The sequence below is a fragment of the Struthio camelus genome, chromosome 22, assembly GCF_040807025.1.
Source record: "Struthio camelus isolate bStrCam1 chromosome 22, bStrCam1.hap1, whole genome shotgun sequence".
In the NCBI taxonomy this organism is placed as follows: Eukaryota; Metazoa; Chordata; class Aves; order Struthioniformes; family Struthionidae; genus Struthio; species Struthio camelus.
This window is the reverse complement of record NC_090963.1, coordinates 2855422-2871356: the sequence shown is the minus strand read 5'-3', so window position 1 is coordinate 2871356 and position 15935 is coordinate 2855422. Positions and strand designations below refer to the sequence as shown.

General features: G+C 39.5%; 1 protein-coding gene across 5 annotated transcripts in view; it reads left to right on the top strand.

The window, feature by feature from the left end:
* SIK2 (salt inducible kinase 2) overlaps nt 1-15935 on the top strand; it is a 66801-nt gene that overhangs the window by 4355 nt on the left and 46511 nt on the right. For 2 of the 5 annotated variants that reach the window (XM_068916934.1, XM_068916935.1), the window contains exons 2-3: nt 4228-4344; nt 8960-9023. In XM_068916934.1, the coding sequence (XP_068773035.1) occupies nt 4228-4344; nt 8960-9023 (181 nt within the window). Of the gene's footprint in view, nt 1-4227; nt 4345-8959; nt 9024-10588; nt 10717-15935 lie in introns of those variants that run through there. The other 3 variants (XM_068916936.1, XM_068916937.1, XM_068916938.1) reach the window with 3 other exon arrangements.

The following is a 15935-nucleotide window of genomic DNA, read 5'->3' as shown; positions in this document are numbered from 1 at the left end:
TACAACATCTCTGTAAGGCTTTAGTAGTTAGGGAGCTGTACATTTGGGGACAAAACCACTTTATAGTTAGGAAACTCTTCTCCAGCCTATGTGACTTCAGCTTTTTTAACTAAAAATTGCTTCCTTTTCTCCTGTCATCATGTTACAGCTGAGATTATGGACAAAAGTGAGTGGTTTCTACTGAATGTAATATGTCTCCTTACATCCTTATAAAGAAGTCGCTGGATTTTTAAGTGTTTCCAACTGTTTTTTCTCTAAACCTTTTACAGACCTGGTAAGATGCAAGAGAACTGGAGATCGCAAATACTGTGATATCTAATCTGCATTTGATTACAGAAGCAGCGGTGCCAGCTGCTACTATGCTGCTTCTCATGTAAAAGCCTGCCACTGTATGCATATACATAATATAACACGTTGGGAGTTGTACAAGCATTGCAAAATAAACAGCGAAATTTTTTCTTTGAGTAATCGTGCACTTTCACCCTTTACATTCAAAAACCAACTGCTTAATAGTACTAAAGCATTTCACATTATAAGACAAAACGTGTTTTGATCTAATATGCTGGATTTTTTTTAATGAAGTGCCTATTGAAACTGGAAATATATTTAGTCCTTCATTATCTTGCCTGATGTCCACTTGCATGTCAAATGCAAAGGTACTCCTGATTACTGGAGAGCAATGCTTAGAATTACTTCTGATACTGATTTTGTTGGAACTTCAGGCAGATGTTAGAATCTGGAAACTGCAGCATTCAGAGTGATGCCTGATATCTGTGGAGAAAGCTGGTGGTGCAGACTCTTGCAGATTGGCTTGAAAGCGGTAGCGGGCTGTATTGAAATATTTTTTGCTTTCGGTAGAAGGAATACTCAAAAGATAAGAGCAAACTGTGGGAGCGCCAAACTATGCTGGAAAGAAGTGCCAAGAGTCTGTTTACTTCTAAAGTCAGATTTTTCACTGGGGTAAGGTGGTGAGAGTCAAGCTTCCTTGGAAAAAGTAGTAATAGCAAGCCATACAGTTGCAGACTCCCTCCTGTCCAATAGAGAGGGGGGTGAGAAGTATTGGAGAAGGATATATAAATATTTGTTAAATAAATGATACTATGGTGGATAGATTAACAAAGGTTCAGCAAGAGCCTCAGCAGGCAGGCTGCTGCTGTTACTTTCAAATTCTCCAAGGAAGCCTTTATTTGTTACTTGGCTGTGGTCTTGCTTGTTGTTTTTTCTCTTCTGTGTTAGACCTAACCTCTTTTCTTTGAAGTCCTGCAGAGCTTTGCTTTTACTTGGCTTCTCTGTACTGCGCGCATTTCCTATGCGTGAGAAGAGTAAATAGGAGAAAGTTACTGCAGTTTCTTTTCACTTGCGTTGAAGAGAGCTTCGTAAAATAGAGAACTATGGGGAGAAAACGCACAGTCACTTTGTAAGGTGAAATTAAATGGACCAGAGCAAGGGAAGGAGGCAGTCTGAGGTTGAGTGCTGTGAGTGTTATGTGAAGCTTCTACGCTGTGTTGTCTAGGATGAAGGAGGTGAAGAAAAAGGTTACCCTGAATACCTCAAGTTCATGAGGGACTGGTGCTATGTAATAGCAAAAATGGCAGCAGGATTTTTTGCGCTCTAGTGGATCAGTGAAGGAGGTATTGGCACTTTCCTAAACAACCTGATCTATCTGAGATTGGAGATACCTTGCTGCTTGACGGAGATTACTGGTTTGTGGACTGGTAGGAATGCAAGATTACTAGGGATTGATCTTTTCATTATTTTGGAAATAAAAAGTGGTCTCTGCTCCTCTTAAATCTGGAAGTTATGCAAATAACGGGTATAAGCCAGGTTAAGTGTTGAGAATGAATGAGAAACCATCTTGTCTCTCTGGTTGATGCTACTTTTCCAGGGAGCCAGTATAAAATCAATTAGAGCAAGTAGGGAAATGTGGCACATGAGTTACTTTGAATAAACATTTCCTGATGTGTGCTTAAGAATTTGGCCTGGCTTTAGTGGCTTGGTTTGATTACTTTGGTTACCTTGTGTAACTTTCTAGTGAAGTGACTCTTCTGGGTTAACTGTGCCTGCAAAAAAAAGAAAAAAAAACTAAGCAGAGGTCAGTTTATTAGGTATAATCTTAACCTGGAGCAGGAAGGTTTAGAGGTATTGGGGGGCCAGGGAGGGAGACTAAGCTATATGAATGATTGCATCCTCTGCTGCCAGATGGCGTACAATCAGACCAAATTAGGAAGCAACTTGCTGGTCTGCCTTTATATGTGAGCAAAAGGGGACCTGCTGAGAGAATGAGCAAGTACTGTAGGGAGTAGTTTAAGTGCAAGTCTGGGAAGACTAAACAGGAGCTATGTATTTGGATAATCCAATCTAATGATTGTTACTATTCTTCCTTTCTCCCTTATTACTTGCACAGGTGAAGTTAGAACTTCTTAAGTTTATATATAAACCTTATGTAAGACAGTAAATATAGTTGGAAGGAATAGGAGTAAAGTAAGAGGATAGCGAGTCAGGATAGAAGCAGGCTATCTGCCTGTTTTACTTGCCTGATTTAGAGGTATTTGTCTTCATAGCTACAAGACAAACTTTCAAAGGGAGAGATCAGTGATCTCCTAGGACCTGATTGTTCACTCTGTTACTGATCCCTGTTTACTGTATCCTTCTCAATGCAGAATGTAGTGTGATGTGAAAGACGGCAGAGCGGGTTCATTATGGACAGGGCCGTACATATATACAGTTAGCAGAAAAGAACAGAAAAGCATATTTTGAGATCAGGCATCAGGATTATCCAAGCTGTTGTATGTCAGACTGGCATGGAAGAAACAGTTGCAGATAGTAGGAGAAGGGGAGGGGAGCACTGAATGCTTGAATAACATTTTTAGTACCGCTTTTCCCAACGGCATCCACTGCTATACTTTTGAAGAATAGAGGCTATGGAATAATTTCACGGTTAATGGTGAATGTGTTGTGGGATGTGAACCTTTATTTCTTGTTTTGTTTGTCTGTTCCTATATATACTGTTATGTTTTTGACTAAATTTAATTTTAGTGAGTGGCAGTGAGCTCTGCATTGATGAGGTGTTGTGAGATCTTTTGCGTTGCTTTTGGATTTTTTGTTCGTTTGTACTTTGAAAACCAGAATCTCGTTCTACTTCAGCTGTGTTGTAGTGCATCCTGCATTTAAAAAAAAAAAAAAAACAACCTTCCATTGATTACAAGGCTAGATGACTTTATTCACTCATAGCAGGGTCTTACCTATTTCTTTCTTATTTCTCTTGTGGTTAGGGAAGGCAAGTATGCCTCTGTGAATAGATTACAAAGGAAAAGCATATGGCAATGGAGTCAGTAAATAGTTAATTCTGAATTCAGGTAGGTCCGTAATCAGCCTTTCTGGAGATAATGAGGTTCACCTCCTGTGGATTTTTGTCTCCTGCATAACAGCTGTCTCCTGTAGTTCAATAGTTTATGTGAAATGCAGCTATAATTGGAAGTTTGTGTGATTTATATTGTTTGCTCCTGCTTCCACATTTGTAATGTGGTATTCGGGGTGAATGTACACCATTAGGGTATTTAATATTTTTCAGTGCTGTTATCTCTTGTGTATGTTTCTTTATAGCAGCTGTAACTGCTTCCTCTCTGAAATTTTTAACTAACTTTTTAATTTGAAATGAAATTTTTGGACTCTCACAAGCATGCATAGTTCTCTGTAATTTGTTTAACAGTGAAAACTACACGAGTCTACTGTGTTTTAATGGCTCGTGTTGAGCCAACAGTTCCTGGTTAAAACGTTGTTTGCATTTGTAGAATTAAAACTGACTGCCTTGACTCCAGAAGTGGAAATAATTAGGCTTTATAGAAATCTTTTTGTTTTTAAAGCACTGCTACGTGCAAGGTCCTTAGTTATTCCCACCAGCTGCTGATAAAGGAACATTCTGTAGCTGGGCTCGCTGGAGCGCTAACCTCCTGCCACCTGCTCTGTCTTCCGTTTCCAGTGAAGTTTTGGTTACTGACATGCAAATGTAGGTTATAGTCCAGCAGGCGCCTAGTGGGACTACGGGTACGTTCAGTGTTGTGCTGTTGTATTTTTAAATCCTGCAGCGTTGGGAGGTGTATTTCTGAGCTAGAAAAAAAAGACCTTTAAGCTATCTAGGGTTATGGTAGGTGCTCTCTTTCTAAGGAGGATGAATTAATAAGGAGAAATGTTGGAGAGTTTTAATCTGAATTTTACTCTTGGCTGCAGGTGGCAATAAAAATCATTGACAAATCTCAGCTGGATGCTGTGAATCTGGAGAAGATCTATCGAGAAGTGCAGATAATGAAAATGCTTGATCACCCACACATTATAAAGCTCTACCAGGTATGTTTAGCAGTGTTTTCTTCCCTCCTCTCCGTCTTCACTCCAGTATGAAGGGTTTACTTTACACTAGTAACTTCTTACAGATGGCCAGTCCATGACAAACTCCCAGCTTTTCTGGGATTGACTTGTGTTGGCTACGTGACTAATATTTTTGCATGCGCGTGTACAGTGCTGTTGCTTGTTCTCTGGTACCAGTTGGACTGGCACTGTTAGGTACTCAAATATACCTGCTATCTACTTAAAATACACAGAAAACTGTAAATGTGATGCTAGTGAAAGAGCTGATTTTTGAAATACCTGGTGATGAATCTTTCCTGTCTGTTACTCGACAAACCATCGAGTAAGCTGGAGCAGTGCAGGAATATTCAGCCCTATCTGCAGGGAGAACTTGTATAGGCAAGTATCAAGAGTTGTGTTAGTTCTGTGATTCCTGCCCTGCCGTCCCCATCATCAAACTATGAAAAGGAATACTAATAGCTGTGGTGTGAGTCTTGTAAATTCTTGCCTACTGAGAGTAGGAGACCACCGGAAAGCTTTTGTCTCTTCTTTAATTGACCTACCAGAGGCTGACAGCTTTGTGCTGAAGGCAGCCAGTTACAGAAAAGGATTTGTAATCCAGACTGCAGAATCATCTCATTCCACGTGTAAAGTCCCGATTCTTAGTTGTCTGAAGTATTGGAAAATACTGTTTTTTCCGTCTGAAACAGAAAACACCAAGTCGGTGTTGCCCTGCCTCCCTAATGCTTATGCGCACCGGAGTTATTGTCATAATAGGCCAGAAGCTTCACAGCAGTCTATCAAAGTTGTGTAACGGAAGATTTCTGAATAGTATTTTTATTTCTATTGACTTTTAGCTGATGTGCAGGCTTTGCTGAACCTCAGAAAATTGCATGAGTTCAGTTGGATCTGAAATTCTCTCGCTAATCTTGATGCGTCTTTACCATGTAATGGGCCTTGGCACAGAAAGGTGCAAAGAATTCTGTTTCAACAGTCTACGTTTGTTCTTTAGCGAAAGCCCCCCTTGAAATCAGGGCTAGAGATGCTACTGTGTGTTTGAAATGGCAGCATTATATTGTAGGTCATACTTCTTGAAAACTGGGGCTGTTGAAGGATCCCATCAATTGCATAGGAATTTTCTCTTGTTTTCTGGATCAAATGTTCATGATAAAATTAGTGATTTGTAACACAAACTTCACTGCTTTGGGGAGATGGAATATTTTCATCTCTGAGCAATAAACTGAACCTTGGCTGCCAGATGAATCCAAAATGAAAATGGGGTAGGAAAACGATGGGGAGGTCAGAGTGGGAAGAATTTTAGATCAAGAGAGGAAAACAGAATAGATCCTAGGCTTCAGAATCAGTTTTAGAAATGTATGTTATGATCTTGAAGTTGGTTCCCTCGAGGTAGGATTACTGGCAAAGCACAAAAATAGTCCACTCTATTGGTGGGAAGAATTGCATTTTCACCTCGGGGTTTGTGCCTGAAAGGAAGGGGTGCTATTTTATTTGGAAGTCTCTGATTACTGCATGGTTTTTCCTTCTTCAAATCTGATGAAAGGGGCGCGCCTTTCACGTGTATTGATTAGGATAAGTTAAGTGCATATACGATGAGCCTTGGCTAGTAAAAGGTTATCCCTTACCTGGGAATGTGACTTCTTCCTTACCTTTCTTCTAGCAATGTACAGCTGCCTGCTGAAGCTCCCAGCAAGCAAACTGTAAAAGCCCAGTGTAATTTCTTTGTCCTTGGCTGGTGTCTGACAGTTTAAGCCTGATATTGTACATGTATATTCTTTGCCTTATAGGTCTGTCTCTTGACTAACTTGAGTTGATCTGCTAGTTCTCCATGCTGTTTGTTTGTCTGACTAGTTTAGTTAGGATATGTTTATGGACAATTGATGTCCTCTAGTCAAGTGTGTCAGTGTAAATACAGTCAGTATTTCTGGTTGCTTAAGGGTATAAAGACAGGTGAAATGGCTACATCCGAAGTGGTCTTTTAAATGCCCTTGGCGATGCAGAGGTGGTCTAGCACACATGCCTCTAAGTTTAGTCTTCTGAGTGGTTACCTGGAAGGAAGCTGAGGATTTGTGTCTCTGTAGTGATTTTCTTTAGTCAAATCTGAGAGAGGAAGTTGAGCAATATTTGCAGCCTCTATTTGATATCTTTGGATAAGAAGGCACCAAGTGAGAGAGACCTCAAAACTTTATCTTAAGGTACATTTATTAGAAGATGGATAACGAGTTCTGTGGTAGATTTATTTCCGTTGGAATCTTGCCTCGCTGGTGTGGTGGACGTGGACACGTTGATGATTCTCCTAAACTGAATTATGTATGTTGTGGAATTGGATGCGTTCCTTTCCAATATAATGGAGAGTAATTATGGCATGAGAGTATGTTTATTAAAAATAAAAGATAAACATATACTTGTAGTAACGTGCAATTACAGACTTTCTAAAAAGTTTGAAGATTTCTACTTGTGGCACCACTTTTGTAGTGCACACAGTTTGTATAGTAAAAATATAATTTTGCTTTGTTTTTTTCCTGCTCTGTTTCATTTTCTGTTCCCACTAGCATAGCAGTAAAATATTTGAGGCTGCTGGCATTTCTGCTTCACATAAAACTTACTTCGAAGGCTTTCTTCAGAGTATACTCTTTGGGATCTGCTTGTCAGTGGTCCGTTTAACAAACGAAATAGTGCTTCTGCGATGTTCTTTTGCTTATTTCAAGTAAACCTAGCTCAACAGATTTGTGCATGCTGAAAACCAAACTTTGACTTTAAACTTGGATCAACTCTTGCTGATCTCTAAAGGCAGTAGTACGATCACTTGCACGAGGGCTTAGATCTTTGGTGTTAGAATTGCGCCGTTGATTAAAGACAACTGGCCTGGTTTAGTCTTAGCCTTAATTTTATGTTATGGAAAAGAGACTGGCACTTTCTTTTTAAAATGGACTGTTGATTCATTGAGTAGCTGCAGGCTTTACAGAATTAAACTCTTAACTAGCTTGAGTAATACCTACTACAGTTTCTCCTGAATGGATGACAAAACACAAAAATGAGAGAGGAGATTGAGAGTAGTTAATTTAAGGTTGGAGATCATCAAGGTTACTTGAGGAGGAGGATAATTGTTATGTAGTGCTTACCTTTTCATTGTTAAGTGATTGGCACATTAGAAGTACGTTTGGTAGACAGGTGAGTTGACTTTCAAAATAGCACTCAATAAAACTGCCTCTCTAGTTTGCCTGTAAAATAGGCCCATCACTGTATTGTGTCCCTACTATGAGTTTCTGAATTGTCTTGTATTGGGGAACTGTTGAGGGCTGACAAATTTAGGTAATGAACCCAGCAACAAATGGTCGTGTGTATTTGTAGTGCCCTCATCTTCTGTCTGCTGGCTTGTCTGATTTTGGTAGTTCTGCTGTTTTTATAACTTCCATGATTCGTCTGATTTTTTTTTTTAAGTTTTCCTGAAAACGGTTCATCTATGAGCCAATCTTCCTGTACTTTCAAACTCAAACAAAATGCAGAAATAGAATTCAAGATAGTCTTGTCTACAGGCAGCTTGGGCTGAACTCTTCTTCTGTGGTTGTAAAAATAGCATATGCCCAGTATGTGACCCGAGCTGAAATTGTATTATACTGAAGAGAAATCCTAAGTGACTTTATCTGAAGTAGAGTATTGCCCGTATATCTTTCAGTCGTGCTATTTGTATGAGATCCTGGCTAGCTGTTTGAGCAACTTAGGAGTAGAACCTTAGGAAAAAAAGCAGCAGGATAGCTGAGGAGGACTGCCCTTTCCCAGTGTGTTTTATGGAAAGATGGAATCTTGAATTGTTGGGGGTAGTGTTCTTGTTCAAGGCCATGAGCATCTGTCTATGGAAAACCTCTGAAGCCTTCCCTTCTTTTCCTTTTTGGTTTGTCTCGCTCTGTTCCTTCCAGCCTCACATGTTTTGGAGTTGTGAGCAGTCTATTTTTGTAACAGGATGGCTGGAAACACCAGCGGGAAAAGGCAGAAGATGCTTATAGGGTGGTTTTAATCCCTAGGAAATACAGTAGAGCTACAAAGCAATCACGTACTCTGCCTGACTCTGCGATGTGATCCTGTGATGTGATGCTGTGTCTGAAATTTGACCGACAGATACTCCTTTGTTTTTCCTTTGAGTGACTAGAGAACTGTTGGTAACAGAGGTCAGTAACAGCCCCAGACTACTTTCTCAAGCACAGATGCTAACCAGCCATCAGCATGTTACAGGAGTTGAACAAGGGAATTGCTTAGGTGGATTGCTTCAGGAAAAGTTTTGAAACTAGCCAGGGAGGATGCCGCTGCCTTATGCTAGTCACTTACAGCCAAGAATTCCAGCCACCTCTTCCTCTGTACGGTGGCTTATTGAGGTGTTTAAAGCTTAGCCATGCGCTTAGCGCCCTTGCCATTGTTGAGATGGTTTAAAGAAACAAACTGGAAAAAATTGTGATAACTGTATGTGCAAGCCCAAGACTTTCACTTCTTCCTTATCGGAGGAGATATCACCAGAGGAGATACCTGAAAATATGTGTTCATGTGGGTTCATTTGTTTTTTTGTTCTTCCCCCAAATAAACTAATGTGCACTTTCTCCATCAACAGGTGATGGAGACCAAAAGCATGTTGTACCTTGTGACAGAATTTGCCAAAAATGGAGAGATTTTCGGTAAGCGAGATAATATTTTTATATTCAACGTTTTAACCTTAACTTCTGAAGTTTGTCATTTGCAGTTATCCAAGGATCCCTTTTACTGCAGAATGTCACTTTCTGTTACCCATCAAGAAGAAGCCGTGACGCTTGGTACTGTTTCCTAGACTTGTTATTTCTAAAATGAGAAAAAGTACGGTATATGCTGGTATAAAAAAGCTAAAGAGAACTGATGTCCCTTTAGCAGAAGGCATTGGTTAATCCAAATAGTGCACTTGACAGAATTGCCAGGTTTTCATCACTGAGTTGAGATGAAAAACTATCTTGTCTTTAAATGTTCAGCCTGATAATGAACAGTGGACCAACCAGTATTTCAGGTAAGCTGAGGAAGCTCTTTTTGTGTGTTTACTGTTTTGTCAGACATCATTTTCTTAATAAGTTTCCAGGAAGAATGTGGCAGTAGGGAAGAGTGCGTGGGGGTTGCTGGGAGTAACGCTCATTAAAAGACACGTTTTAAGTTGTCTGAGTTGACTGACTCATTCAAATTCACACTAATTTTTATTCCTTGGTCCAAATGCCTCACTTAAGCAACACTTCTGAAATAAATCCATATGACGGTAGTAGTTTTTTAGTTGTAATACTTCACAATGCAGCTTTTTTTCCTGTAACACTCAGGTGTATACATAGGGGTTTGTTTTGATACTACAAATGAAATAGTTTTAGTCTAAATGGGAATTAATGTGTACTCCAGATTGGGAGCCTGTCTCTGACCTTCAAAATGGGAGGCTGATGGTGAAGTTGAAAAATGAAAGTAGATGATGGATTTTTATGTAAACTTGCATGAGGGGATGTACAATTACATAGGCTTAATCAGGTTTAGCCAGATCAATTTTGGTGAGCCCCTGCTGACTAGAATGACCAGTCGTTCCCAGGGCTAGATGAAAGTCTTAATGTGCTATTTATTAGTAACAGTTATTTTTTCCAAGACTATTGTATAAAGGCTTAAGTGGCTACAGCACTCAACTACAATAGTGGGTTTTGTCCTGAGTTGGGTGGATTTTTGTTTCAAAATGTACCACAGCATATGCGTAATGCAGTTCCTCTTTTTCCTGCCTCTTGTTTAGCACTAATTGAGTTACCCATCTTGTTTCCATCTTAGAGGAAGAGTTATTCATCCTGTAAGCCCACCTGATTTGGCATAAATTAACAGAAGCTGTCAACATGGGAATGAATTTATCACATAAATACAATGGAAAACCAAAACTATGTATGATCATCTATTGCTTCTGTAGCCAGAGGAGAAATAGATGCAAAATGACTGGAGCTTGAAACTGAGTTGCTGGGGCACTGAAATCTTCTGTCCAGTGCAGGGAAAGAAGTGGAATTCTGAACGGTTGGGTCCAGAGAGGCAGGTAATGCTGCCAGGCATGTTAGTACATGGGAGCTGTTCTTTCTCGTTTTAACCTAAAGACTTTACCGTTTTGTGCAAGGTAAGTGGTTTTGTGCAAACCAGTGCAAGGTAATTGTAAAATACGACTATTCTGAGGAGGTAATACTTTGCACTTACTTTGTCCTCTTTCTAGTGTAAATGACCACCTGAAGTGCAGAACTTGAGAGAATCCTTCAGTGTTCTGAAGGTTCAGAAGAATGAAGGAGGCTGGCTAACTTTTGAAATCTTCAGCTGCTTAGTATATAGGAGGGAATTGGTGAGGTGCGTTTTTTATGAGCCTTTAACTCATCCCAAAGGCAGTGAAGTGGATAATGAAAGTGATTCCACCCTTTTAAGGTTTTCTTTTTTGTATTGAACATGATTCCTGCACTCTTTCCCTGGGTAGTCATGCTTTTTGATTGTGGTAACGGGCACAGTAGAAAAATCTTGCATGGTTAACTAATGGAGACCTGGCTATGGCAGCCAGGTTGTACCTGCTGACCTCTGTTTCAGTGAGTTTGAATAATTGTCATAGTTCTGAAAGTATTCAGGCTTTCACATGCTCATGCTTTAAGCTCAGTGCTTTAACATTGCCAGTTAGTTATCTCAAGGTTATTTTGTCTTTTGTGATTGTGCTATACGCATGTTTCGCAAGTTATTCTGTGCGGGGATTTTTGTTTTGGATATGAGGGTAGCAACAAAGTCTCCTGCAGGAAGAAGAGGCTGAATCTGCTATAGCAATGCTCTTTGTTAGGCCACAAGGAAGAAACAAACAAAACGATGCATGTAACCAGTTAACATCATGCTTTGACCTATATTAGTGTATTTAACTTTACAGATCACATTAGTGATCAAAGGCTACCTGAAAATTGCCTTTCCTCAGCTCCTGTACATGTGAAAAAATGTTTGTGATAGCTTGTGTTTATCTGACTAAAGATGAGCTCGCTATTCATAAACTTGTTTGAAATGGCGGGCAACATGTAGAATGGCAAGGTGCTATTCTAATAAGGCTGGGGTAGAAAAATACTAAGAATGTTGCTCTCACTTGGGCTACAGCATGCAAGCATAGGTCTGTTTTGGGGTCTGCTAAAGTTTGAATATCTTGTGCGTTTCCTAGAAATATTTCTTTCTCTAGAGGAACTGTATGATTTATTGTGCTTTACACTGACTGCCATCTGGAAACATGGAATAAGAGGAAAGAGGATTTTGATTTTCTCACATGCTAAGCTACCGTTCTCAAACTAGTGCTAATCTTGAAGACCAGCCACAAGAGTGGAGGCTGGCCTACCTCTACCTCAGTACATCTTTTACGTAGGTGTCATCAAATTGTTTAATTAAAGTGTGTTTTTTTTTCAGTTGCATGGGGAACGGGTGCTGAGTTAGTATAAACATAGAGACCTGCATAGAACAGTAATTATTTAGAGTATGTGAAGAGCTCAGTTAGTTGAAATCAGTTGGAGTTTCTCCATGGACTTTATCAGGGGTTTAAGTAGTTCTTAAATGCTGTTTTTCATATTAGCTAGGCCAGAGGTGATTTTTTTTTTTTTTTTGCACTCTATACAGTTAGATCCTATGCAGTGAGGACAATTAAGTGAACCATCTTCATTGAGACAGGTTCCCTGATTCTCTGAGCTACTCGGAAAAATGGCAGTAAGTTGTGCGTATCTGGCATGTAACAAGACATCGTTAGGCATTGTAACAAAAGTTCAACTCTAATTTTTCAATAATCTCTACTGTTCTATTTTTTCAAGTTCACCCATATTTATAAAGGAAAAACGGAACTCAGCCATAGGATGCTTGAAGATACAAGTATAGAGTCCTGAGTGCTATTTATAGATTTGTGGATTGTCACTGTTGCATCATTATTTCTTACTGATTAACACCTTAACACCTACCTCATGTTTCAAGCAACTGTTACAACAGTTACAACCCAGCTAGAGAGGTAGAAGGGTTTCGTGGATTGTAAGAACCCTTTTTCCCCCTGTTGTAACTCTTCTGTTCTTTTTTCCATGGAATCTTTCCATTTGTTTTTATAACTTGCTTTGAAAACCACAACATCAGATGTTATTTGCCTTGTAAGGTTTGCCTAAGTGATTAACATACTCTAGAGGTTTATCTAAAAATCACCTTTGGAGCTACATGAGGTTAATGATAAGTTTGTGTATTTTATGTAGTTTCAGTTAAGATTCTACAACTATTAAGTTGCATTTACAAGACCAGGAGCTTTATTTCTGTGAGAAAATGGGGTGGCCAAAGAAGGAAGAATTCACGAAAAACTAAGGATGTACAGTCCTGACCAGTATGGCTAAAGAGTCTAGAAATAATTTGGATGCTCACCTTTTTTCTTTTTTTTTTTGCCGCCTTATTTGTATCTTGGTTTTGATGTGTGGGTCATTTCCTGCCATACTTTGAGCTGACAACACTATATAGTTCATTTTGAAGAAACGGAGGCATTCTGGGCTTTGAGACATCCCCCTTGCATTTCCATTAATTTGCATTTCAGACAGTTTGCTAATTCTCTTGGACCGTGTTTTCTCATAAAAATTCAAGGATCCTTCTGGATCCCTTACTGGAGATATGATATTTTGGGATGGGTTTTTTCGAGATAAGCTTTTACTGGAGTAGTTTTTATCTGAGAGTGACTTAATTTGTAATTGATGACAGGATACTTCATTGTAAATTGTATGTATTAGTCATTGTTTACCTATGTTTTTGGAGGAGGAGGCAGCAATTAGGTAACGGTAGAAACATATTAGAACTTCAGAGGGTAACGGGGTCTCTCACATTGCCCTTACAGTCTGCAGAAAAAAAGCAAAAACAAATTGTCACTACCTAATACCAAGCTTGTCTCAAGTTGGCATAATACCCAGCACAATGGGGGATTATTTTCCATGACTGAGTCTCACATACCCTCATTGAGTAATGGAAGGAAAAAAAAAAAAGTAAAATAGCAGAGGAACAGAAATACTATTGAAGGTAAAAGAAAACTTTTCATCTAGAGCATCCCATACATATTGCTGCTCTGTTTAGGAATTAGACTGAGGTATTGAAAGTAATGACCTCTCTTGCTTAATAAAAGTTAACTTCATGATTTTCGTGCTTGATATCTAGGCACTCGGAGTTTCCAGGTGCATTTTTAGATTGCAGTAACAAAACTGGAGTTGCTTTTTCAAAAAAAAAAAAAAAAACTGTTTCAGTGAAGCAAAATTTTGTTGGTTGATGTGGCAAGCAGAACAAGCTCACAGGGGTCAGAATAGAGCTCAGCATTTGGAGCACCCTTGTGATTGGAGAGCAGGAGAGGTGGAGCCTGGCTGAGTGTGTGTGGTGTTTTTTTTAACTCTTGGGGAGGGGTGTCACAGAAACAGAACTCAAATGGTCAAAGTCCCTTCTTGTTGTCTGGGTTATCTCCCCCCCGCCCCCTAAAGTCCTTATCATTGGACTGGTTGTGTCATAAGCAGGATATCGTGTCCAAGGGAACTTTGATGTAACTGCAAAGTAGAGAAAACCAGGGTAGTATTTAAAAAAAAAAAAAAAACAGGGTGGGGGAGCAGGGGTAGAAAGTTGACTCAAACTGTGTGAATATAGTTTTTTCCTCTTTTGTGTCATGGTCGGTCTTTGGCTGTATGGAATTTGCTACTTTAGTCTAAAAGTATGTACAATGTCTCCCTCTTCTAACCTTAGATTTCAAACCACAATAATAGTGAGATGTTCTTCTGGAGTTCTGTACAAAAATACCTTCCAAGTTTCTAGCACTTTGCCATGTGCCTTCCTGGTTTTTGAGGGATATTGGTTTTTTTTCCCTGTAAAGCGAGATGATTATAAAGCTGGTGGAAGCCAGTGTTTCTTCAGTTAATTTGTTTCCTGACAACATTTAAATATTGTGCTGTTTTGTTCTTCAGCTAACCTTTAGCTGCATTTGGGAAAAATAGTTCTGGGTTTCTGGACAAGAGCAGATAATTTGCTCTTATTCCAGAGCTAGTGAGGGGGGGAGAAGTATATGCCAAAAGGCAAAATTGAATCTACTGGGGCTGATCTTTCTTTACGTTCCCTCTGCAGTCAGGGAGGAGTGAGACACCTCCAAGGGGTCCCCTTCCACAGCAGGGCTGAACGGAGCTTTGACTCACCCTCCAGAGGAGCCTCTCTTTCTCCTCTGACGGCAAGAGGAGCCCACAGATCAGACTCTATGTTGAAGTTAGCCATAGTGATCACTCCTCAACACAACTTTGGTACTTAGTAGTTTACAACATTTGTAAGAGTTTGTAGGAAGTCCCTTTCCTATCTATCATTCCTCTTGAATGAAATCCCATAAAGTACACAGCATGCTTTTTAAAATGGTCATCAGTGTTTGGTAACTGGTAAATGTTCTCTTAATGCTGTGTCAGACTTTGGAGTTCATTGTGAGTAGCCTGGTATTGAACCTCATAGTCTTTTCAGCTCTGCTAAACCGTCGTTTCATAGTGTTGAATGCTAGTTCATGTAAAGGATTACTTTGTTTTATCCCTTGTGCTAAGATTCTTTGCTCTCTTCGTGGCCACAGTAAAACAACAACATATACGCTCAACAGCAGTTAATGTCACTGCTATAAATGTTATTTTAAGTCTAGTCATTTTAAATGTTATGTTTTAAAGCTGTTTTTAAAAATAAGTCTTTAGACTTAATAAAATGCTCAAAGAAAAAGGTTGCAGTTTTGCTTAATACTTCATAGTTCTACAAAGCTTTTAAGCTAGCTATTTCTGCTGTATTTTTAGAGTATATTCATTAGCTGCCTTGTAACCTTTCTTCAGTGTCTCTCACCTGAAGTCTCTTTCTCAGCTGAGATGAAGGTAACTATCAGCTAAATTAATTATAGTGAACCTGTTCTGAAGGATTAGTTCTCTAGTTTTTCATCAGTGACCAGGAGTTTTCTTAACATTACAAGAATCCAGACCCTGGAGGGTAAGGCTGACTCTCTGGCCTACAAATAACCCAAGCATTCAGCAAGGGGAAAGGGGATGTCTGAGGGTTTCAGTAGTTTGTACTACTGTGAATGTAGTTCGCCGCCTCTTGCCTGCTGTGTCTGACATACTCACTACATGAAAGACTTGCTACATACTTTAAATGCAGTAAACGTGACCGGTCCCCACAGGAGTTCAAAAGTAGCAGCTTGTGTGATTTATGTCCAGTTAAACTTACAAGCTTTGAGAGGAATGTGCTGCCTTTGGCTGAAGTTAGGAGAAATTATTTAATCTTGTGCTTCAACTTCCTAATGTGGTCTGCAGCTGGATTTTTAGCCCAAGACTTTATCAAACAAGCGATAATAACACAGCTTCTATATCTGTAACGCCAATATCACATTTTGGAACACGTGATGTGATAACTGTGCCTACCTACTTTTCTGATACTCTTTTTTTCCTACTGCATGCTCGAAGTGTGAAGGAGGTGAAGACCTGGGAATAGGTAAGAGGAAGACGTTTCAACTGCAGTCCATCATGCCTGGGAAGAGCGGTGTCACCGTATTTACA